The 25,281-nt window shown below is 50.1% G+C and overlaps 1 protein-coding gene across 1 annotated transcript in view; it reads left to right on the plus strand.

The window, feature by feature from the left end:
* Positions 1–25,281, plus strand: part of Taf4 (TATA-box binding protein associated factor 4) — a 72,668-nt gene that overhangs the window by 24,193 nt on the left and 23,194 nt on the right. Inside the window, exons 2-3 of the mRNA XM_047538603.1 lie at positions 21,072–21,238; positions 22,553–22,672. Of these exons, the coding sequence (XP_047394559.1) occupies positions 21,072–21,238; positions 22,553–22,672 (287 nt within the window). The remainder of the gene's footprint in view (positions 1–21,071; positions 21,239–22,552; positions 22,673–25,281) is intronic.

Below are 25,281 nucleotides of genomic sequence, written 5' to 3' on the forward strand. Positions count from 1 at the left end.
GAGAGGCTTATAAACAACAGAGATTCATTTCTCACAGTCTTGAAGGCTTGAAGTCCAAAATCAAGGCTCTGTCAGATTTGCTGAGGGGGTGGCTCTGATCCTCACGTGGGAGGGAGGATGGAGATGAGGGAGCTCTCTGGGTGCTTTTCAAAGGGGACCAGTCCCATCCTTGAGGGCTGCACCCTGGTGACCTGATGGCCCTAGAGGCTCCATCTCCCATCCTGGTGCCTTGGATGAGCTTTGACCCGTGAGTTATGTGGGATGCTGGTGTCCCGTCTTGGCCCCTTTGCTCCTGGCTGGGTGAGAATCCATGCCTGCCAGCGCTTCTTCATTGGTGGTCCATCATGTGGTGAGTGACGCTGGTTGGGTCCAGCACTGGGAGCCAGGCCATGGAGTGCATGGGCAGGCTCGGCCTGCTCTGCCTTTGCCTTGTCCGTGGTTCCTGGCTGCCTGAGCATGGTGCATGCGGCCGGCCCGTGGCCTGGGATGGGTGTGAGTGCACTGCTTACCCAGAGTCCTGGGCGCTCTGCTTGTCACTGGGCAGCGCAGACTCGCAGGGCACCAGGCCCCGGCCTGCCCCGTCTCCCTCCAGCTGCGGAAGCACCACTGACTGCCCTGTCTTTCTGCCCTGCGTCTTTTGCTGCTGTCTCCTTCTTGCTGGATCATGGAGACAGAGCATCTGGCAGCTGTTCCTCATGGGCTGTGTGTGGCACCCTCTGCCAGCTGGGCCGATGCTTCACTCTCCTGGCGCGTCTCCTGCTATGGCTGAGGCGGGGCTCTTTCCCTTGAGGTCAGCACCTTTGGGTCATCTTGAAGCCGCCCTTTCTCACCCCAAGGCCGGGTGTTCTCCGAGCTTTGCTTGGCTCTAGTCTCTGCATTCACTCCTGAAGCTGGACTGCCTGTGCTGGGAGCTGACTGTCCCCACTCTTGTCCACCAGGCGCCAGATGCCGGCGTGCTGCACGTGGCCTGGTCCCACCGGTGCCCTCGGCTGCGTGTCAGGCCTTGGGTGCTGCTGACTCTGACTTTTCATGGGGGCCCCTTCTGAAGCTTCTTCTGTCTCCCTGTCTCCTCTCTTCACCTCCCCTTCCCTCTCTTTCTCTTTCCCTTTTTCTCCCTCTCCTTCCCTCCTCTCCCTCTCCTTCCCTCCTCTCTCCCCTTCCCTCACTCTCTCCTTCCCCTCTTTCTCCCTCACTCTCTCCTTCCCCTCTTTCTCCCTCTCTCCCTTTCCTTCCCATCTCTCCTTCCCCCATGTCTCCTTCTCCCTCCTTCTTCCCTCTTTCTCTTTTCTCCCCTCTTTTCTCCCCTCTCCCCTCCCCTCCTTCTCCTTCCCGCTTTCTCTTTCCCTTTTCTCCCTCGCTTTCCCTCTTTCCTTCCCCTTCTTTCCCCTTTTCCTTCTCTCCCTCTCTCCTTCCCCCTTTTTCTCCCACTCTTTCCTTCCTCCTCTTTCTTTCTCCCCTCTCCTTATTTCCTTCCCTCTTCCCTGCTTCCCTCTCTCTTCCCCTCTCTCTTTCTCCTTCCCTCTTCCCCCCTCAGCCCCCCTCCCTTCCTTCTCTCTGCCTCTCTGGGGATTGAACATGTCACAGGGCCCTTGCACACACCTGATGAGCTCTGTGCTGAGTGATTACTCAGCCCACCAGCTTGTTCTGTTGACTGGGTAGCCTCCCAATTTGTTCTTCTCAGGGTTCATCTGTGCCGCTCTTGGTGCTTTGATTCTGCTGGTGGCTGTTAGATTTAACTCTTTGGAGACCAGGAGATTCCTTGTAGCTTGTTTTGATTGGATTGATGCTAGTCGGTTCTTGGCCAGCCTCTGCTGTGTAGAAGGGCTCCTCCCTGTCTGTCAACGCACTTTGTCATTCAGCCTAGATCTTCTACAGTGTCTTTCAGTGAAGTTTCATATGTTATTTCCAGATGGGTCTTGTGTATATTTTATTAGATTCACTCTGGGATTCTGAGTTTATTGCTGCTGTTGTCAGTAGTATTTTTTAAACAGTCGTGTTTCTCAGTTCTGTGTTGATGGTCGTGTTGAGTTTTGGATATTGCTCTCTCGTCTAGCACCTTTACCAAGCTCTTCATTAAGCTTGCTGCATGTGGAGAATCTGTCTTGTGCAGCTGGGGACAGTCAGGCGCTCCCCTTCTCTGGTTCTGGGCTTGCTGTGTGTCCAGGTGGTGCTGGGTGGATGTGGTGGCCAGAGCCTCCGTGGTTCTCTTTGAAGTGCGCGTTGCCGGGGGCTTTTGGCGGAGTGGTGGTTCCTTTGCATTCCTTGTTCTCCACAGTTGCCTTTGGGGTCAGGGTGTTTAGTTGTTTATTATGGGCATGTATGAATGTGGCATAATGACTCTCACATAATGAATTATGTATAATTATCATGCACTACTAAAATAAAAAAATAAAAAAATAAGAGGCCTCTGCTCAGGAAAAAAAAAAAATGGACGGGCAAAGGGAAGGGCTCTGGCTAAAGGTCTGCAGTCCATGGGTACATCCCAGGTACGGCTCAGTACTGTGTTCCTAGGTGTACCATCTAAGTTTCTGTTCTCACACCAGTGACCAGGGAGGCTGAGGCAGGAGGTTTGCAAGTAAGTCCCAGGCCAGCCTCGGCAACTTGGGCACCGTCTTGAAGTAAAAATTAAAAGGGTGGGGATGTAGATCAGTGGTAAAGCACCTCTAGGTTCAGTCCCCAGAATCAAAACTGAAATAAAGCAAATGAAAAAATCCCCTAAGTGTCCAGGAAAGCTTAGAGGTGGTTCCTTGGTCTGAGCCTGCCGAACACAGCCCAGTTCTGCAGACGCTGGGCCAGAAGTGGTGAGTCAAGGAGGGTTTACTCCTGCCCGGAGGGCTTCTGGAACCTGGCTAGCAAGCGCACCTGGGTGGGCAGTCCACCCGTCTGCATTCCTGATGCTGGGTGCTGTGTGAGGCCTGTGCACGTCAGTGTTTCCGAGATGGGAGAAAATTGGAAGCCAGGATTGACTGTCACGAGTCTGAGGACGCCAGAGAAGTGGTGCAGATGCCTGAGCTGCCTCTATCAGAAGTGTGCCCCCAAAGTTGCAGAGGACCCCCTGAGACCAGCTGCACATTGCTTCCTGTTGCCGTATGTCACAATGAGACAGCGCTTTTCAGCAGGTGTAGGTGCATTGAATACCACGACAGAGGACGTGGTGATGCACGGGCATGATGGAGAATCAGTCCAGATGCACCTGCCTGCCGTGGCCACTCCCATCAGAGTTCTCGGGGTTGGACCTGACTGGAGGGGGTGCTGGGCTTTTGCTGAGAATTGGTCCTGATGCTCTCACGCCCTTTGCTGCAGGACCACCGTGGAGCTGCAGTTCCAGAAGAGCACTGGGGGCTGCTAAGCTCCAGGCATGTGGAACAGGTCATGCCTGTCCCTCTGGTGTTAGCAGCATGTCTGTGTGCAGGACCCAGTGGCCACTCCAGGATGCCCATAGCACATAGACCCCAGTTCTGCCCCAGGCAGACAGCTGCACAGTGGCATGAGAAAATGTGGACTTGAAGGCTGTTGTTGCAGGGAGGACCAGCTGTGGGGTCACTGGTGGGGTCCTTAGAAATACAGAGGTGCTGCAGGAAATCCGACGCGAGCTTGAGAGCAGGTGCGCAAGGCAGACCTTTACTTCTGCCAGGAGGGCTACTGGAACCTGGCTAGCAAGTCCACCTGTCTGCATTCCTAACACAGTGCTGCCCTGTTCCTGTTTGGAGGAACTTCAGGTTACGATCTATGAACTGACTAGTTTTAAAATTGGGGCAAAGGAAGGGCCATAGTTAGATGGCTACAGTTGGATCCAATTAAGGCTGTGTTCTGAAGATGGACCACTGGGCTGTCTGTTTCATCAGGACAGTGTGCAGATGACAGGAATCAACCGCAGGCCCTGCAGGAGGCATGGAGCAGATGGATGGAACTTGTAGACGAAGAAGAAAGGAATTCACAGCCCATCATCCCTAGCACTTGTTGATTATTTAGTCTCCTTTAAGTTACAAAATGATGTTACTGCTCATTCAAAGCAGTGTTAACAGTGTACAAATTGGAAATGTGACTCTCTTTGACTTCCATACCCCTCCACCCTTCTTCCAAGGCTTAAGTCCTGCTAGGCATGTTTAATGACATTTTATTCCTGTCAAGTGAGGTTGGTGCACGCCCATGACCCTTTCCCATCGGTCCGTCACATGTGATGATGGACAGGTGGTTTCCCTGACCTGCTGTGTGTTGTGCGTGGGGCAGGTGTTTCTGCAGGAAAGAGCCAGGCTGCAGCGTGAGGTCCAGTGCCATGTGGCAGCCAGGACCAGCTGCTGGGTCTGCCTCTCCAGTGGGTGCCCTGTGCTCACTGTGGGCAGTGATGATGATAGAAATTAAAGTGGCTTGCCACCACCTGTTGGGTAGAAGCGTCTCCTCATTTTAACTTGGTTCTCAGTGTGTTGTAAGATGAAGCATCTTTGCGGCTTGGCCCTTCCTGTTACTTTTGTGAGTCACCTGTGCATTTTTTGGTCAGTTTTTAAAGTAAACAATTAGGATTATTATCAACTTTGCAGTTTTTGTGCAAAACTGTTTTCAAAAAATTGCCATGCTGAGCATATACTTCAGCAGCTTATGAGACCTCAGGGCACCCTGGGAAGGCCCTGGGTGTCAGCCAGGGGTCTCCAGCAGGGCTCCCGCCTCACTTCACCACACCTGCCTCTCTACAGGGTGAAGCAGTACCTGCGTCCAGTCTTTATTGTGCAGAATTTCCAACATGAGGGGACATCTAGTGCTCCTCTCCCAGAGCCACCAGTTCCTAAGAGTTGGAGCAGTAGTTTCATCTGTAGCATTGGGGTTTGGTGTTTATGGGACCCGAGCTGAGCCTGTGCTGGATGGTGGAGATTCAGGCAGGCGCAGCACTTTGTGGTCTTGAAGTTTTGAATTCGCAGCGCACTGTGGGGAGACAAATTGGAGGCATGAATCCCTTTGACTTCCATGCCCCTCCACCCTTCTTCCAAGGCCTAAGTCCTGCTAGGCATGTTTAATGACATTTCATTCCTGTCAAGCAAGGTTGATGCATGCCAACCCTGTGTGAGGGTGTGGGTGGAAACTGACGTGGACACTGCCCATTGAGGGGTCCAGAGGCTGCTGTGGGTTGTAGTTTGTAGCAGGGCTCTGCTTGCTGCGAACTGGCATGGCAGGAGCTCGTACTCACACCCCTACTTGGTAAGCATATTCACACACATTTAATAATATCTTAATTTTACCAAAGGATGTTAGTCGCTTAAAGTTAACTGAGACTTAAGGAGAACTCAGAGAAGTCCTGGCAGATAGAAGCCTGGGCTGCAGTGCAGTGGGGCTGTGTGACTCCGCCTGCGTGCCTCACTTAGGACTCCCTGCGACCCAGAGTGGGTGCTGGGCTAGGGTCTCAGGAGCCCTGGGTTCAGGAGTTGAGTGTGCTGTGGAAGGTGAAGGGGAGCTGTCACTTGGTTCAGAGGCCCTGTCTGAATTCACAGCCTGGAGGGTGCTGTCCAGAGGGACACGTTCCATGCCTGGGAACGTGGTTTGGGGGCTGCTGGCACCAGGACCTGGGCTACCTCCTGAGGGGATTTACCTGGTGAGCAACAGTGAGGGTGGTCCTTGATTGCTGCATCCTCCTTCTAACTGACAGGCAGCCCAGCCTTGTCTGTTGCCCCATGGGGTGTGCCCAGCGCTTGCAAGTGGCATTCAGTAGGCCCTTGTCAAGCAAGTACCTGATGCAGATGTTTGCAGAGATGGCATTAGTGACCTTTTAGTAAGCCAGTGCAGGGAATTGTTTACTTGCCACAGATACTTTATCTTGCGTGAAGATAGGGAGGTAATAAGACAGTTCGGCAGCAAGTATTTTGTGGTGGGAGGGAGACATGCAGGCGATTGCAGCTGCTTGCACTGTGGGCGCAGGGGGCACGTTTGAAGTTCTCCCTTTTGTTGGCTTTGCCCTTGGGGCACCTGCACTGAGGTGGAGGGGCAGAGACACCCAGGCCCTTAAGTTCTTCAACCCTGGTAAACCGAGGCAGGCCTGGAAGCTGCTGCCCAGGAGACAGTGCCCTGCTGAGCGAGGAGGGTGGAGAGGGTGGGCCCCCTGTGGCCAGCACAGGACTTTGTAGCCACCCTGATGGCCACTGTGAGAGTGCAGAGGTGGGAGCTGCCCTGGTGGTGGCTGTGGAGACCACCAGGGTGTGGGAATGTGGAGGGCAGGAGGGTCGCGGAAGGCTCACTGCAACAATGGGGCGGGGAGGGGGGACCTTTGGGTCACTGAGTCACTGAGAGGTACCGACAACTCAGGCTGCTGTGTGGAAGACACAGCCACTGGTACAGAGGCCGCGTGGGCTGAGGCTGGTAGTACACAGTGTAAAGCAGCAGCAGGTAGCGGGTGCAGGGAAGGGTCTGCAGTGTTGGCATGTGCTGCTCAGCAGGTGGTCAGGGAGCCAGGGAGCCAGGGAGCGAATCCTCAACTGGCCCTGGAAGTAGGCAGAGAACAAGGAGGTCAGGGTTCCCCAGAGGGTGAGTAGAGAGAAAGAGGCGTCTGGGAGCTGAGTGGAGGGTCCAGTTTGGGTGGTCAGAAAGGTAACCTGCGCAGTCGCAGAAGAGTCACCAGAGAGGTAGGAGGAACCCAAGACAGCCCTTCCATGATGAGGAGGACATGTGACAGTGTGTCCTCAGGGATCTTGTTGGCAGCCTGAGGCACAACACAGAGGCGGGTTTGGAAGGCCCCATGGAGATTATCCCTCCAGGGACTCATCTGTGCAGGGTCTGCCTCAACCCCTCAGATGCTGCTCAGTTCATGGGGGTGCAAAACCAACTTGCCTTTATTGCACGTTTCTACTGGGACGCACTGGTCCACGCCTGTCAGTTCCTCCACCTTTGGAGGGCAGCAAGGGTCCTTGAGCTCGGTGGTAATTTGCGTGTGGTTTCACGTTGCGCTTGTGTGAACGTCTCATGCACAGGCTGAGGGGAGCTGTCCTGTTGAGTCAGTACATCAGTGGATATAAAAGCACCTGCAGGCAAGTCCATGGCTGTTCCAGCTGTGCTGCAAGGGAGTAGCTACCTACTCACGGAACCTAGCTCAGGTGGGGGCACCAAGTCAGCAGACGGTCCTGCAGCTCCCCCACCTCTGAGCCCAGAGCCAAAACCTAGGGAGAGTGTGGGGCCAGGCAGATGCAGGGACATTGGTCCTGGCCCTCCATATCTCATCCAGGAGTCTAGACCTGGTGGGTCAGCAGCAGGGGGTGCCAAAGCTGGGATCCAGGCACTTTGACCCCTATGCCAGTGCTCTACCCTCTAGTCTTTTAGCAAAGGAACCCAATGCAGCCTGTTGGGCTTGTTTTTCTGCCAAGATCATTTCTGGAGGGAGGAGAGAGCTACACATGGTGTGGCCTCTCCCCTGCAGCTTCGTGGGCACTGGGAGACAGAGTAGGGCTCTGGCAGTATTGATTCTGTATGGCCTGTGCCTGAGTCTGGCCTTGCATCCTTCTGGGGCATTCCAGGGGCTTTTATCCTGTCAGAAGGACTGGTCAGTGCTGTTTTGTGCGGACTGGCCAGTGTCTGGTGCGAGGGTTTTGGGCGTGGGGGCCTTCCTGCTAGAGAAGAGGCACTATTGGTGCTGCTGTCTGCATGCCCAGCTTCCTGAACCCCAGGCGAACGTGGAGTGCAGCTCTGGCCTGTGCCTGGCTTTACATGTGGCAGTGACTGGAGTGGTCAGTGTTCACCAGAACTGCTTTGTGTGACTCTGAGGTGGTGGCTGTGTCTTGCTTTGTAAGGCCACGTGTGCTGTTAGAGCCTTATGAGAGTGCAGTTCACACGCAGTACACAGGGCATGTGTGATGGGGCAGCGTGCGAGGCTGTGGCTGTGCTCAGGAACCCCTCACTGGGCACTCCTCTGCCTCTGTGGGGCCCATCCTTCTTGCCCCTTGTGCTGCCCCCTTTGCTTTCTGGTATTGTAGCCGAGTCTGCATGTTGTGGAATTTATAAAATGGAATGTGCTGTTTGTATTGGTTTTTTTCCTGTGTTCATTCAGCGTAATTATTTGAGATTCCTTTGTCGTGTTGTGTGTATCAGTAGCTCCTCCCTTTCTATTTCTGAGTACTTTTTCATGATATTTATAGATATCTTGGAAATTGTCCTTTCACCTGTTGGTCTGTTTTGGGGTTTCCAGTTTTTGGCTATCATGAGCAAAACTGCTGTGATTGACTGGGGTCTTTGTGAGGATGTGTGTTTGCCTTCACCTGGTGGCTGCTCGGGAGTGGAGGCTGCATCCCCTGCTGGGGGAGACTGTTCCAGGGGCTCTTCTGAGGTGGGGCCACTGTGGTCCGTGTGCCACTGTGTTGCCTTGTGGATTTAGCTTGTGTCTCCCTGATGACTAGGGATGCTGGCCATCTCTTTGTTGAGATCTGTGTGGGTTTCTATTTCCTGCTGGTCTTGAGAGTTCTGTGGGTGCTCTGGGTTGGCGGTCCCTGCACATCAGGTAGAGGCTTGCAGGGTCCTGGCTTGTCTTTCCTCTTCATGTCTTTGAGTGGGTGCAGTCTGACTGTCCCTTTGGTTCTCCGTGGACTACTTCTGGTGATCTAGGCTGCCTGTCTTCTCTCTCCTTGGAGTTTAGTCTTAGGTTTTGCCTGTAGGACTGGGTCCATCTGAGTCCATTTGGCATCTGGTGCGAAGCGCAGGTCCAGCCCATCTGAGAAGACTGTCTCCACTTAGGTGCTGCTCTCTGTCTGTTGTGGCCGGTGCCTGCCCTCAGGGCTGCCGTGTTGTCCTCGAACTGTGCTCCTGAGGCTGCAGCTTTCCAATGCATCTTAAGAGAAGAGCTGCTGGCCTGGACTCTGCCTCTCGGCCACTGGTTGGGTTCCCTGGCCTGTGCACCTCTGTGTGAGCCTTAGAGTTGGCTTGCTACCCTCTGCTCTAAGGGCACTGGCCTGTAGGCCAGGACTGCATCCGCAGCTCAGTGTGGGCAAGGCCAGTCCAGGACAGTCTCTGTTTCGGAGGTCGTCTCTGCAGCAGCGTTGGTAGCTTCTACGCCTGCCAGGATGAGTGGAGGTCCACGGATCTACGACGCCTCTGCTGCCTGCAGGGAGCTGCAAGCACTGGCTCCGAATTGGGTCAGAACGTTTTTCACGCACAGCATTTGGAAATGCAGTAGTGCCACACCCAGCACCAGGTGGTGTGTGTCCTCCTGCCTGTCCTTGCTTGAACCTTCTTGAGGCTACGTGAATTCAGTGGTGAGCACCTTTCAAAGGAAAGGTGCCCGTTTGTGCTCTGTCCCCCCCACCCCCACACACACAGAGGCACCTCTTAGAGAAGCAGAACCAGCCTCCTTATAGGAGTGTCCGGGTCTGGAGCTTGCTGGGAGAGGCCAGGCTTGCTGCTGCCCGACTCAGAGAATGCCATTTCCGCTGTCCCCTGGGCCTTCTCATTGTGTGCTCCCCTGGGACTGAGTTTCTCCTGCTGGGTAGCTCTGGAGCCACCAACTGGGAACCCTCCTTCCCTCCCTCCACCCTGTGTGCTCCTGGTTGAGGCTGCAGGCATGTGGCACACTGGGTGGTGTGCTACAGACCCCACCCCATGACTTATACAAGTACAGCCGACAAGGGCCTTTTTCTTAGACTTGTGCCTTCAGGAAGCAGAGGGACTGTAACAGGACGTTCTTGTGTGTTCGTGGGTAGACAGATCTTCCCCAGAACAGTAGGAGACCTGGATTCCTGGGAATCCATGTTTGGTCCCTGCATTAGTAAGAGGCCTGGACGTCCTGGGCTCTGTCTTCGTGGCAGCTCTGCTCCACCCCCCTGTCTGCCCCACGGTGGCAGCTACAGTGTGGCTGTCTCTTGTCACAGCCCTTCCTTTCTTCATGTGTAATGGTTAAACTTTGTGCCAGTCATGCACCCATCTCAGAGAGCAGAGTTGTTGGAGAGAGACAGACCCCTCTTCCCGGGCTGCGCCTGTATCCTGACCAAGCTCGTCAGCGAATCTCCTACTGCCGATGAGTGCCCTTCTGTCAACTCCAGGTTCCGTGTTGGCGTGACCTGACAGTGCACTGCTGGTGGAGCTGAGCGGAGGCGGGTACTATGATTGCACCACCCATATGTGTCCTGTGGCTTTCCAGGGTCAGGACCCACGAGGCACCCGTCTTGGGCTGACCCCCCACGAAGCTGATCCTTTTCTGGGCATGTGTAACGCCTGTCCCTCCCCTCTTCTCCTGAGGTCCCCCTTGTCTCCTCTGGGTGCTGACCCTTGTTTCCTGGGTCCTGTCTTCCACTTTCTAGGCTTTCCTTGTCTCAGTGCTTATTTTGAGACCAGGTGTGCCTGAAAGGGAGACAGGTGGCTTGCTGCAGTGCTGTGCCCCTGTTGCAGTTCTGCTGGGATCTGGGGTCTCTTCCTCCAGGTGACCAGCTGGCTCTCCACTTGTGGGTCTTATGCGTGGCCCAGGTGTGCACCTGCTCCCTACCCACCTGCTGGCTGGGGCCTTCTGCTGCGAGGGCTCTCTTTTTCTAGAGTTCTGCTGGCTTCTGTATTTTCTACTGATTCTTGGTATTTTAATACTAGAATCAGTTCTAAGGTCTTAGGCTCTCTTCTTACCGTTGGTTTTCAGGACGATCTTTGGGTTTTCTCATCCTCCTCTTTTTATTTGCTGTGTTAAACGTAAATGGTTTAATTACTTTAAAGTAAGAAGATTATCAAACTAGATAATAATTATCCAAATCTATTCTGTCTTAAGGGACTTATTTTAAATACATAAAAACAGATAAAGTATATTATGTAGACATAATACAGGAATTAAGAAGAAATACAAAAGAATAAGAACAAATAAGAAAGCAGGTATGGTTATAGTAATATCAAATAAAGTAAGCTTTAAGATAAGGAGAGAATTTTCATATTGATAAAAGGGTCAATTCATCAAGAAGACTTAAAGATCCTAAATGTGTACACTTATTAACTGTACTAGTTTTCTAGGATTGCTGTTACAAAGTCCCAAAGACTGTGTGACTTCATTAACAGAAATACATTTTCTCATAATTTAGACATTTGAGACCACAAAATTGGCAGAGTTGGTTCCCTCCGAAGGCCATCTTCTTCCTGTTCCTTCACATCTCCTTCCTTCTGTTGGTGTCTGTGTCCAAATTTCTTCTTCTTATAAGGACCCAGTAATTCTGTACTAGAACCCACGCTAATGATCTCATTTTAACATTTTCCCCCCAGTACTGGGATTGAATCCAGGGGTACTCTACCACTGACCTACAGCCCCAGTTCTTTTAATTTTTTATTTTGAAACAGGGTCTTGCTGTTTATACCCATATTATGAGATGCAGGTAAAGCTGATTTGTGTGTGTGTGTGTGTGTGTGTTTTTTCTTTTTTCTTTTTTTTTTAATTTTAATTTATTTTTATCATAAACAAATGGGATACATGTTGTTTCTGTTTGTACATGGAGTAACAGCATACCATTTGCATAATCATACATTTACATAGGGTAATTATGTTTGATTCATTGTTATTTTTTCCTTCCCCCCCACCCCTCCCACCCCTCTTTTCCCTCTATATAGTCCCTCCTTCCTCCATTCTTGCCCCCCTCCCATCCCCCATTATGTGTCATCATCCGCTTATCAGTGAGATTTGGATTTTTGAGATTGGTTTATCTCACTTAACATGATATTCTCCAATTTCATCCATTTGCCTGCAAAAGCTATAATTTTATTATTCTTTATAGCTGAGTAATATTCCATTGTATATATATACCACAGTTTCTTTATCCATTCATCAATTGAAGGACACCTAGGTTGGTTACACAGTCTGGCTATTGTGAATTGAGCAGCTATGAACATTGATGTGGCTGTATCTCTGTAGTATGCTGATTTTAAGTCCTTTGGGTATAGGCCAAGGAGTGGGATAGCTGGGTCAAATGGTGGGTCCATTCCAAGTTTTCTAAGAAATCTCCACACTGCTTTCCAGAGTGACTGCACTAATTTGCAGCCCCACCAGCAATGTATGAGTGTACCTTTCTCCCCACATCCTCTCCAACACCTGTTGTTGCTTGTATTCTTGATTATCGCCATTCTAATTGGGGTGAGATGGAATCTTAGTGTAGTTTTGATTTGCATTTCTCTTATTACTAAAGATGGTGAACATTTTTTCGTATGTTTGTTGATTGCTTGTAGATCTTCTTCTGTGAAGCATCTGTTCATATCCTTAGCCCATTTGTTGATTGGGTTATTTGTATTCTTGGTGTAGAATTTTTTGAGTTCTTTATAGATTCTGGAAATTAGTGCTCTATCTGAAGTACGAGTGGCAAAGATATTCTCCCACTCTGTAGGCTCTCTTTTCACATTGCTGATAATTTTCTTTGCCAAGAGAAAGCTATTTGGTTTGAATCTATCCCAGTTGTTGATTCTTGCTTTTATTTCTTGTGCTATGGGAGTCCTGTTAAGGAAGTCTGATCCTAAGCCAACAAGTTGAAGATTTGGCCCTACTTTTTCTTCTATAAGATTCAGGGTCTCTGGTCTGATTTCAAGGTCCTTGATCCATCGTGAGTTGATTTTTGTGCAGGGTGAGAGATAGGGGTTTAGTTTCATTCTGTTGCATATGGATTTCCAGTTTTCCCAGCACCATTTGTTGAAGAGGCTATCTTTTCTCCATTGCATATTTTTGGCACCTTTGTCTAGTATTAGAAAATTGTATTTATTTGGGTTTGTGTCCATGTCCTCTATTCTGTACCATTGATCTACCTGTCTATTTTGGTGCCAATACCATGCCGTTTTTGTTACTGTTGCTTTGTAGTATAGTTGAAGTTCTGGTATTGCGATACCCCCTGCTTCATTCTTCCTGCTAAGAATTGCTTTAGCTATTCTGTGTTTCTTATTCTTCCAGATGAATTTCATGATTGCTTGCTCTATTTCTATAAGGTACATCATTGGGATTTTAATTGGAATTGCATTGAATCTGTATAGCACTTTTGGTAGTACGGCCATTTTGACAATATTAATTCTGCCTATCCAAGAACATGGGAGATCTTTCCATCTTCTAAGGTCTTCCTCAATTTCTTTCTTCAATGTTTTATAGTTTTCATTGTAGAGATATTTTACCTCTTTGGTTAGATTGATTCCCAAGTATTTTATTTTTTTGAGGCTATTGCAAATGGAGTTGTTTTCCTCATTTCCCTTTCAGCTGTTTCATCACTTGCGTATAAAAATGCTTTAGATTTATGTGTGTTGATTTTATAGCCTGCTATTTTGCTGAATTCATTGATGAGGTCTAGAAGTTTTCTGGAGGAGTTTTTGGATCCCATAAATATAGAATCATGTCATCAACAAATAGTGACAGCTTAAGTTCCTCTTTTCCTATTCGTATCCCTTGAATTTCTTTAGTCTACCTAATTGCTCTGGCTAGAGTTTCGAGGACAATGTTGAATAGAAGTGGTGAAAGAGGACATCCCTGTCTTATTCCCGTTTTTAAAGAGAATGGTTTCAGTTTTTCTCCATTTAGAGTGATGTTGGCCATGGGCTTAGCATAAATAGCCTTTACAATATTCAGGTATGTTCCTACTACCCCTATTTTTTCTAGTGTTTGGAGCATGAAGGAGTGTTATATTTGTCGAACGCTTTTTTTGCGTCAATTGAGATAATCATATGATTCTTATCCTTAAGTCTATTGACATGATGGATTACGTTTATTGATTTATTGCATTCCAGGGATGAACCCCACTTGATCGTGGTGCACGATTTTCTTAATATGTTTTTGGATACGGTTTGCTAATATTTTGTTAAGGATCTTTGCATCTGTATTCATCAAGGATATTGGTCTAAAATTTTCTTTCCTTGATGTGTCTTTTCCTGGTTTGGGTATGAGGGTGATATTAGCTTCATAGAATGAGTTTGGTAGGGTACCCTCCTTTTCTATTTCCTGGAATACTTTGAGAAGTATTGGAATGAGTTCTTCTTTGAAGGTCTTGTAGAACTCGGCTGAGAATCCGTCTGGTCCTGGGCTTTTCTTGGATGGTAGGTTTTTAATGGCTTCTTCTATTTCATTGCTTGATATTGATCTGTTTAAATTGTGTATGTCCTCCTGGTTCAATTTGGGAGGAGCATATGTCTCTAGAAATTTGTCAATGTCTTCGGTAGATTCTATTTTGATGGAATACAGATTTTCAAAGTAGCTTCTCATTATGTTGTGTATCTCAGTGGTGTCTGTCGTGATATTTCCTTTTTCATTGTGAATTTTAGTAATTTGAGTTTTCTCTCTCCTTCTCTTTGTTAGTGTGGTTAAGGTTTGTCTATTTTGTTTACTTTCTCAAAGAACAAACTTCTTGTTTTGTCAATTTTTTGAATTGTTTCTTTTGTTTCAATTTCATTGATTTCAGCTCTGATTTTGATTATTTCCTGTCTTCTACTACTTTTGCTGTTCTTCTGTTCTTCTTTTTCTAGGGCTTTGAGCTGTAATGTTAGGTCATTTAGTTGTTGACTTTTCATTCTTTCTGGAATGTGCTCCATGTAATGAATTTTCCTCTTAGTACTGCTTTCATAGTGTCCCAGAGATTTTGATATGTTGTATCGTCATTCTCATTGACCTCTAAGAATTTTTTTATCTCCTCCCTGATGTTTTCTGTTATCCATGTTTCATTCAATAGCATATTATTTAGTCTCCAGGTGTTGGAGTAATTTCTGTTTATTTTGTCATTGATTTCTACTCTCAGTCCATTATGATCTGATAGAACACAAAGCAGTATCTCTTATTATTTTGCATTTCCTAAGGGCTGCTTTGTGGCATAACATAGGGTCTATTTTCGAGACGGTTCCATGTGCTGCTGAGAAGAAAGTGAATCTGTTCGTTGATGGATGGAATATTCTATATATGTCTATTAAGTCTAGGTTATTGATTGTGTTATTGAGTTCTATGGTTTCTTTGTGTAGTTTTGTTTGGAAGATCTATCTAGTGGTGACAGTGGTGTGTTAAAGTCGCCCAGAATTATTGTGGTGTGGTCTATGTGATTCCTGAAATTGAGAAGTATTTGTTTGATGTACAGGGATGCACCATTGTTTGGGGCATAAATATTTACTAATGTTATGTCTTCCTGATATATGGTTTCCTTAAGCAGTATGAAATGTCCTTCATTATCCCTTCTGACTAACTTTGGCTTGAAGTCCACTTTATCTGATATAAGGATGGAAACCCCTGCTTTTTTACTGAGTCCACGTGCGTGGTAGGTTTTTTCCCCATCCTTTCACCTTTAGTCTGTGGATGTCTTTTTCATGAGATGAGTCTCTTGCAGGCAGCATATTGTTGGGTCTTTCTTTTTAATCCATTCTGCCAGTCTATGTCTTTTGATTGATGAGTTTAGGCCATTAATGTTCAGGGTTATTATTGAGATATGATTTGTATTCCCAGTCATGTGGCTTATTTTTGGTTTTTAAGTTGGCTTGGTTTCTCCTTTGAGTGGTTTTTCTCTAAGGTAGTTCCTCCCTTTGCTGATCTACATTGTTGTTTTTCATTTCCTTCTCATGGAATATTTTGTTGAGAACATTCTGTAGCACAGGCTTTCTATTTGTAAATTCTTTTAACTTTTGTTTATCATGGAGGGATTTTATTTCATCTTCAAATCTGAAGGTTAGTTTTGCTGGGTATAGGATTCTTGGTTGGCAACCATGTTCTTTCAGAGCTTGAGCTATGTTGTTCCAGGCCCTTCTAGCTTTTAGAGTCTGGGTTGAGAAGTCAGCTGCTATCCGTATTGGTCTCCCCCTATATGTAATCTGATGCTTTTCTCTTGCAGCCTTCAGAATCCTATCTTTATTTTGAATGTTAGGCATTTTCATTATAATGTGCCTTGGTGTGGATCTGTTGTGATTTTGTGCATTTGGTGTTCTGTAAGCCTCTTGTATTTGATTTTCCATATCGTTCTTCAGGTTGGGGAATTTTCTGATATTATTTCATTGAATAGGTTGTTCATTCCTTTGGTTTGTATCTCTGTGCCTTCCTCAATCCCAATAATTCTTAAATTTGGTCTTTTCATGATGTCCCATAGTTCTTGGAGATTCTGTTCATGATTTCTTACCATCTTCTCTGGGCAACTTTATTTTCAAGGTTAAATATTTTGTCTTCATTGTCTGAGGTTCTGTCTTCCAAGTGGTCTCGTCTTTTGGTGATGCTTTCCTTTGAGTGTTTTATTTGGTTTATTGTTTCCTTCATTTCAAGGATTTCCGTTTGGTTTTTTTTTTGAGAATCTCTATCTCTTTGTTGAAATGATCGTTTGCTTCCTGCAGTTGCTCTTTTAGCTTATTGGTATTATCATTCATTGCCTGCATTTGCTCTTTTATCTCATGCTTTGCTTCGCGAATCATCTTAATCATGTATAATCTGAAGTCCTTTTCTGACATTTCTTCTAACATACTCTCATTGGATTCTATTAATATAGAATCTAGATTTGTTTGGATCATTTTCTTCCCTTGTTTTTTCATGTTGTTTAAGTGTCTTCCCCTCTAGCAGTGCAGATCTGGGGTATTGCAGATTTCCCCCTATAGGCTTATAGTGGCCCTATAGGTTTCCAAAACCCTTTCTTTAAGGCGAGATCAATATTAGCAGTGCCCAATTCAGACACTATGCAATCCTAGTCCAAATAGCCCCTATGAGGACAATAACAAAATTGTCATAATAAACAGAATGAGTTCAAATATCATCTTCAGTAAAACAAACAGATTTGCAATAAGGTCTGCAGTTTCAAATGGAGGACAAAGAGGATGCAGAGGGATGTAGAATGTGGCTGTTAATGGGATAAGAAAAGAATATAGAGAAGTTCTAGATAATAGAAAGGGTGAGAGTGTAATCAAAAGAAATTGGATGTTAGCATGCCAAAAAGGGAGAAAGAGACTCTGAGGGAACAGGTAAACAAAAGGAAAAGAGAGCAAGAAAAGTAAAGAAATAAAAACTTAAAATTTTTCAATAAGGAGAAAAAAGAAATTCTACAGTATAACAGTCATATAGTAATGAAACCTCCCAGAGTTCAGTAGCCTGATGCATGAGAGGTACCTGACAATGAGCTTCAAGCCTCCAACAGGCGTCTCAGGATGGGATTTGCCCCACCTCAAGATCGGAGCTATGGCTTCCAGGATTATCCAAGATGGCCGCTCTGGCTTCCAAATGTGTTGGCAAATGGGGAGCTGCAGCTCAAGGTGTGCTGTGGTCAGCTGGAGGTGCTGGAGGCGGGATGCGGTTGGTCAGGCAGGGGTCCTGCCACTCAGCAGCGGGCACAGGCTGAGCTCGGAAGACTTGGCTTTTCACTGCATAGCAGCCTGGGACTGACTCCTTGTCAGGAGATCGCAGCCCCGAGTCCTGTGGAGTGACAGGGAGCAGTCTTGCCCTCTGACTTTCGTGGTTGCTATTACCACCGCCCAGGGCTCCTTCTCCCCTGGGCCAGTTGCCCTCCCAGTCTGGGGTGGGGTGCCTGCGTTGGAGGAGCAGAGAATTGGGGAGGTGGCGAGAACCTTGTCGTGGGCAGGTCAGGAGGGAGCCCTCGGCTCCAGGCCTCACACCCAGAGTTGTGCCTGGGCACCTGGGTGACGTGGATGGTGGGGGAAAGCCTGCTGCTAGAAGTGGACATTCTCAGGCTGGAAATGCCTGCTGGTTTGTTGCGCAGCTTCTGAGGTACTACATTTTGGTTTAAAACACAGTCAAGAGTGTGGATGATCAAAGGGATCAGGACCACAGTATGGTCAGGTAGGAGCACTGGGCATTCCTGAGCTCCAGTGTTTCCGGGAGGACAGGATTCATTTCTTCTTCCTGGGACCAGTGGTTGTGGGCAGAGGCCTGGGCCCTGGAAGAGTTGGTGGGCCTGGGAGGGGACTAAGGGAGAAGGTCATCCCACAGAGGCAACTGCCTGTCGCTGCTCCCTTCACACTCCTGGCTCCACACTCCTGGTCTTGGAAAACTGCTGGTGGAGGGCTTTGCACTAAGTTTAAGATCTGTGTGTTCAGGATGATGAAAAGTCGGAAATTAGCTTGCATCTTCACCAAAAAGGAAGTTGTGGACAATTGTGGATCATACATTGCGTTGTGTTTTGTAGCACTGGAAGTTATGTCCTTGAAGAATGTTCAGTGACACGGACATGCTTATCAGAAGAGCAGAGAGGACTCTAGGCTGCACGCCCACAGAAGCTCAGTCCCCTTTCTGTCACTCATACGCCGGTGCTCATCCATGCTTAGGGAGGACCCTGAAGAATGTTGGCTGTGTTGACCAACTGGGGGTTCCAGGGGTCGCTTGTTTTTGCTTGTGCTTCTTCTCTTTCTGAAATGTCTACAAAGAACACCTCACTCTATACTGAGAGAGACTAAAATCACTAAAAGGGAAACCTCAGGTTGTTCTTTTGGCACCATCTGGACGTGTGATGTTTCTTGCTCTGCACGTTGACTGAGTGCACATCAAGGTCAGGGGCCTAGAGCCTTTGGGGCCCCTACCACACCCTTTCCCATGAGCCCTGAAGTGACCTCTGAAGGGTCTTTCAGGCAGACCTGTCCCCTGGCCTAAGCTGGATGAAAGGCGCCCCCCGCCTGTATGCTGGAGCTCTTCTCCCTTGCTGTCTGTCCTTTGCACAGGAACAGGAAGGGCCTGGGCTGGGGATCTGTCGAGCCAGGCGGCTCTCCTCCAGGAACTCTGAATGAAGCTGCCTGCCTGCTGGCCTGGACCACCCCATTTGTGGAGTAAGGCAAGGACCACACCTGGCCAGTTGTGCACAGTGGCTGGTTCTTCCTGAGCAGCATGCGCGAGGTGCCCTGTAGTTGCAGGCAGGTGACAGACAGGTGGCAAGTGGTGACGGAGGGACTGAGGAGTGCTTTGGTATGTTGCGTGCTGCCTCCAGGCAGGGCAGGCTACTTTCCCACAGTCTTTGGTCTTAAAGTCGCCAGCTGGCACGAGGTGGCCTTTCTGCTGTGAGTGTGTACCAGGCAGGTCTGTTGGAAACCAGTGGTGGGAACCTGAGTCCACACACCCGGAGCCACAGTGCTCCATGCAACTGTTGGCCTCCTACTCAGCTTCACAGCTGTGTCTATCTTCTTGTCATCCACGATTGTGGTTGTGGTTGTGTTGTACTGTAACTAGGAAAATACCAGATGGCCCCAGGAAACAGCGCTGCAGGTCTGCTCACAGGTGGTGTGGCGGCCTGCATCCTCAGGTGTCCTCTGTCCTTCACACCTGGTCCTGCCGTCCTTCCCTTGCTCAGGCATTTGGGACCAGTTACATGCATTCTTAGTGCTGGAGATGGGCGCAAGTACTTGCTCTAAGACACACGGGCACTTCTTGGCTGGACTTTGGATTTATCCTCCAAGTTTTGCCCTGACTGTGGCCATATGGACCCCATCTGCAGGTGTGCTGGCGCCAGCCACAGGCGTACTGGCCATGTCCTCAGTGTCTGGCCAGCATGCTGGCTGTGTCTGTAGGCCCATTTCCTGGCTAACAGTTGGCAGCATCCAAAATGCCACTTTTACTTTGTTAGAATTTTGACCACATTGCTATTTCACCAGTATTTTAAAATATTTCTTTGAATTTCTGTGGATGTAATTTTTTAAGTAAAAGGGCTTCTTGTTCACTGACTGCCCAGTTAACAGTTCTAAGTTGGGGTTAAAGTCATGGGCACTGTGATGCCCTCTTTGACTGCCTTGCACCGTGTGCCCCACTTGGGAGCTCTTGATGGGCGGCGGTCTAGACAGGGGGCTGGATGCAGCAAATGACAATCATGAGGCTCCTCTGGTTGTGTTGGTAGTCATGTTCTCCCTTGTGTCTCCTCCGTGCTCTGGCCACGCAGCTGCCTGGACACCTGGCCCGAGTGCCCTGCATAGGAGCTGAGGTCGTGGAGAGATGTGGTCTCCCTGACTGAGCGCCAGGCCTTTCCTTGGTAGCTCCCTCTCGAGCTCTGGGTGGGAGACTGCCCTGGAGTGCATGTATCAGCAGCTGGGTTCAGGCTTCTTTGTTTGATTCCAGCTTGGTTTATTTTGAAGGGATGTTTGGAGGGATGCTCTCTTAACAGTATCAAGTGTGGCTTTTTGGGTCAAGAATCTAGAAGTAAGCTCAGGGAGAGACCCTGCTGTGGTCAAAGCTCTTTGAGCTCTCTTGCGGTGACCGGACTCCAGTTTTCCCATGGCAGGGCCCAGGTTTGCTTGGCAGAGAGGCCTGCTGTGCAGGAGGCTGCAGCCTCTGTCTCTGTCCATCACCCTCACTTTGCCCTTTCCTGACTGGTCCATGTGAGGATGTCAGTAGTCTCCTGAAGTCAGAGGCAACCTGTGGTAGGAGAGTGAATGAAACATTTGTCAGTGTCTCTTTCTGATGCACTTATGACAGAGCTGGTTGCTGTTTTTGAGGCTATAATTAATGCCCAACCTGACTAGTGTGATTTGCTTTCCCAAGATATAGCCAAAGAACCTTGAAGGGTGAGGGGTTCTTCCTGTCCTGCCTGTGGGTCGTGGGTGCCCTGGTCAACTGTGGAACTGCACTGCCCACATCTCCCCAGAGGAGTGTACCTGTGAGGAGCAGTGGACCACTGCTCTCTTCCACGTGGTTTGAATGTCCTAGGACACGAGGTCGGGAGACTTGGGGTAGGGCTGTAGAAATGTCGGTGACCTGTTGGCACAGCCAGTCACCCATGGCTAGCAGAGGCAGGACCCTAGCACAGCAGGCATGTTTTGGTGCCTCAGACAGAGGTGGATTGGGCAGAGTGTCCCACGGGCACGGACCCGAGATACCAACAGAGCCAGCCCATCCTCTGAGGCCCCGGTGGAGCTGTGACACTGGTGGACTCAGGACAGTGGCCTGGGCAGGTGCCCACATGGTGAAGGGTGCATGCTTTTGCAGGCACTGGCATCCGTAAAGCAGGTGACCGCTGGGGTGGACGATGTGGCTTTGCCACCTGGCTGCTTTGTGAGAGGCAGGCTCTGCCGCTGTTCATCCCAGGATCTTCTCTCAGCCCCTGACAGTTCATCCTGACACCACCTTGCTGGCGCCTGCATGTGCTTCATGGCCTCTGTGTTCCTCTGCAGACCCCTGCGAGGGGCCTCCTTTGCACGAGGCTGAGGAGCATTTCCTGATGCCCAGTCTGCTCTGTCCCCAGGAATGGTCCTTGTGCGGAGTGAGAATGGGCAGTTGTTAATGATCCCTCAGCAGGCCCTGGCCCAAATGCAGGCCCAGGCCCACGCCCAGGCCCAGCCTCAGAGTACCATGGCGCCCCGCCCTGCGGCTCCCACAAGTGCCCCTCCCGTCCAGATCTCCACTGTACAGGTGAGTACACGGGTCCTGCCGAGTGTGTCCCAGGCTCAGCCTGCCCCTCCCCTGCTCCCTGCCACCATGCATGCTGAGGAGGCCACGCCACAGGTCAGGCGTCCTGTGCCCGTGGGCACCAAAACTTGTGGATGCTTTCTGACCCACCATTAGGCAGGGCCTGGGATGATACCATCTTCCTGACCCAGGGCTGTGCTGCCTCAGAGAAACCCACTCCTGCAACCTGAGCTCAGCATGACTAACTGAGTGGGGTTGGAGCGGATACTCAGAGTCATCTGCCTGCTGGATGTTGGCCCTTATTTCTTGCCTCCTGCAATTTGCCTTTTGGTGCCTCAGTTTCCTCCTCTGCAGAGTGGAGATCACACTAGCATATAGCTTGAGGGACTGTTGAGGGCTGGGCCACAGTCAGCAACTGAGTTGTGGAGGCAGAGCAAGGGCCGAGCAAGTCCAGGCCCCAGTTGTGGGGCAGCACATGAGCTTCACAGGTCGCCCCACACCTGCCGTCCGAACTGTGGACAGAACGGGACTGGTACCAAAAGCCGAGCTCCCGGCTGTGCTCTCCCAGCACCTGATGCCTTGACCAGCCCCATGATGTCCACCGGCACATGCCAGTTCCCTGCCTGTTCCCACCTGGTGCTGTGACTGTTCAGGCTGAAGTGGAGGAGGAATTGTCCCCAGGGCTCTTTCCTCTGTGACTGGGCTGTGAACTTCTGGAGTGGGTGCTGCTGTCCCGTAGACATGGGTGTGTATATGCTGGAGGTAGGCATAGCTCCCCCCAGTATCTGAATAGCAGAGTGGCACCTTCTAGGCCAGCATGTCCTATCTCTGAGTAAGATGCACGTGGACGGCATTTGTGGCTCAGCTTTGCTGTGGACTCTGCTGCCACCGTCTGACTGTACTGTCATTGCTGTCGGCTCTTCTCAAACCTCACTTCAGTCGGGAGGTGTCCCTGCCCTGACCTTCCCTTCCACAGCTGCCTCGAGAACCCCCTGTCAGTGGGGGTCAGCAGCACCCCAAGACAGCAGTGCCACAGCTGGTTTCCCAGACGTCTGCTTTTGTGCAGGCATCGTGTTTAGTAGGTTTTGTTAAAGAAGTCTCATGATGTTTTCAGGAGGGTCTTTGAAGAGACACTGACCATATAGGCTTTTGCCTTGACGAGAAAGCTGTAGACATGGAGACGTCACTGCCCATTGTGACTCTGCTGTGGACCCATGCGAATGCACCAGTTAGCGTCAAGGATTGGTTTTTGTATGCAGTGGGTGGCTGTGGAATGACTTTTACCTTAGCTTGTTTTACATGACAACTTATTTTCAGGCTCCTGGCACACCTATTATTGCACGGCAGGTGACCCCAACTACCATAATTAAGCAAGTGTCTCAGGCCCAGACGACGGTACAGCCCACTACAACCCTACAGCGCTCCCCTGGGGTACAGGTAAGAGACAGCGGCGCCCAGTGTGTCTGCGGTGGCTCTTGGGCAAAGTGTGAATTTTCTTTGCAAAGACCAGGCCTTATGAATTTTATTTTGGATACCAAGTTGAATTTGAAGAGGAAGGCTCTCCAGGAGAAAGGGACTGTTCCCTGACCACCAACTCAGAATAGATCAGGGGTCATTTTTCTTTCAAGCTGCATGGAATATAACGCCAACAGCACTTGAAAAGCTTCCCTCGGTGCAGAAGCATGAGTAAGATCATGGTCTTAGTAATAGTTGCCGAGACCCAGCCCTCGGGTGCCTACAATGAGCACCTCCTGGTGTGCGGCTTCTGTGTGCAGCACCTTGGTTCTCACAGTGCCCTTGTGGTCAGGATAGGGGCACTCTTCTTGTCCTGCTGGTGAGGCATTTGCGGGGGCCTGGAGGGGGCATCTTGAACATGTTCTTGGTCTCCTGGCCGGGGGCTGCTCCAGTCATGTGCCAGCTGCTAGGCTGCACTGCCTCTGTGCACGGCCTTGGGCCTTGGCCAGTATGACAGCACAGTTCTGACATGTTCACGCAGCCCTGGTGGGTTGTTTGTTTCTAAATAGTGTTTTAGACTGTGGGAGGGGAGAGTGCTCTGCAGATGTTGGTTCAGCTGGTGTGTTGATGCTCCTCACAGACGAACCTCTGGCTTCACCTAAGAAGAGGGTCTGTGTGGCAGCCTAACTGGCTCCTGTTACAGAGGCAAGGAACAGTCTGGCCAGGGAGGCACACCTGGGTTAGGATGCACACTTGGGTGGGGAGGCACATACCTGGCCAGGGAGGCACACTTGGGTAGGGATACACACTTGGATGAGGAGGTACACCTGGGTAGGAATGCATACACCTGGGTAGGGAGGCACACCTGGGTAGGAAGGCATACACCTGGGTAGGAAGGCATACACCTGGGTAGGGAGGCATACACCTGGGTAGGGAGGCATACACCTGGGTAGGAAGGCATACACCTGGGTAGGGAGGCATACACCTGGGTAGGAAGGCATACACCTGGGTAGGGAGGCATACACCTGGGTAGGAAGGCATACACCTGGGTAGGGAGGTATACACTGGCCAGGGATGCACACTTGGGTAGGGAGGCATACACCTCGGTAGGGAAGCATACACCTGGGTAGGGAGGCATACACCTGGGTAGGTCGTCACACACCTGGGTAGGGCGTCACACACCTGGATAGGGAGGCACACTGGGTAGGGAGGCATATACCTGGGTAGGGCATCATACACCTGAGGAGGGAGGCACACCTGGGTAGGGTGTCATACACCTGAGTAGGGAGGCGCACACTTGGGTAGGGCTTCATATACCTGGGTAGGGAGGCACACCTGGGTAGGAAGGCATACACCTGGGTAGGGAGGCATACACCTGGGTAGGGAGGCACACCTGGGTAGGGCGTCATACACCTGAGTAGGGAGGCGCACACTTGGGTAGGGCTTCATATACCTGGGTAGGGAGGCACACCTGGGTAGGGCATCATACACCTGGGTAGGGAGGCACACCTGGGTAGGAAGGCACACCTGGGTAGGAAGGCATACACCTGGGTAGGGAAGCACACCTGGGTAGGGCATCAATACACCTGGCCAGGGGTGCACACCTGGACAGGGAGTCAGCACTCTGTTCAGTCAGGTGGGAGCAGCTGGACCAAGGTGACTGAGTCTTTCCTGGTCTCATGCCTGGGGGCGTCCACAGTCTTAGACCCTGCAGCATTGATGCTGAGGGCAGCACTTGCCCACTTACCTGTGGTCCTCATAGCAGTGTTGCCCTTCTGGGGGGACAGGGTGAGGGGACTCTAGTGCAGCCTGGCCCTGGGGCTCCTTGTTCTCTCCGAGCACATCCCTAGTTCCTGTTGGTGGCTGCAGGGGCTAAAAACAGGTGGAAGAGCAGCTCTGTCCTAGGAGCAGAGAGCAGCTTCCCACGAGGTGCTTTTGCCCCCCAGTCCATCTGGTGGGCACATGTGCCTTTCACTCTGGTGATTTTCTGAGAAGGGAGTGAAGCTCCTGATTGAGCTCTTGATCAGGTTTAGTGAAGACAGGCTTATTGAAGGAGGAGATGTGTCCAGACACCCTAGGGGGATGTGCTGCAGGTCCCAGCAGGCACACGGGTGACGCCCAGCCATCTGCACTCTCCTGCTGGCCGCTGGGTCTGCTCTTGCACGTTCTCTTTGTGAAGTGTGTTGCTTGGTGGTTTCCAGTAGCGAAGGCACTAGTTGTCTCTGTGATGGAAGGCTGCACGGAAGGCCTCGCCTGCCCTGTTCTGCACTCCAGCTGCAGGGTAGCCCTGGGCCACCCTGGCATCTGGCAGCTTCCCGAGGAGCAAGGACTCGGCCAGCTGAGGACTTGGCCTTGCACTGCCCTCTGCCTTCAGAAAAGAGCAGTGTTTCAAATGTTGGAGGGATAAGATATTGACAGCTAGATTTATAAAATGAAAAAGCACTGATTAAAAAATCAGTCAATATTTGCATCATGGTCATTCATGTAAATAGAAATCTTGGGAGTTTAGTGATTTGAGGCCCATGGTTGGAGCTGTCCTGTGAAGTCTGGCTTCCTGTTTGCTTGGCATGTGTCCCTTTGTCTGAGGGAGC

This window comes from Sciurus carolinensis, chromosome 2 (assembly GCF_902686445.1).
Source record: "Sciurus carolinensis chromosome 2, mSciCar1.2, whole genome shotgun sequence".
Classification (NCBI taxonomy): domain Eukaryota; kingdom Metazoa; phylum Chordata; class Mammalia; order Rodentia; family Sciuridae; genus Sciurus; species Sciurus carolinensis.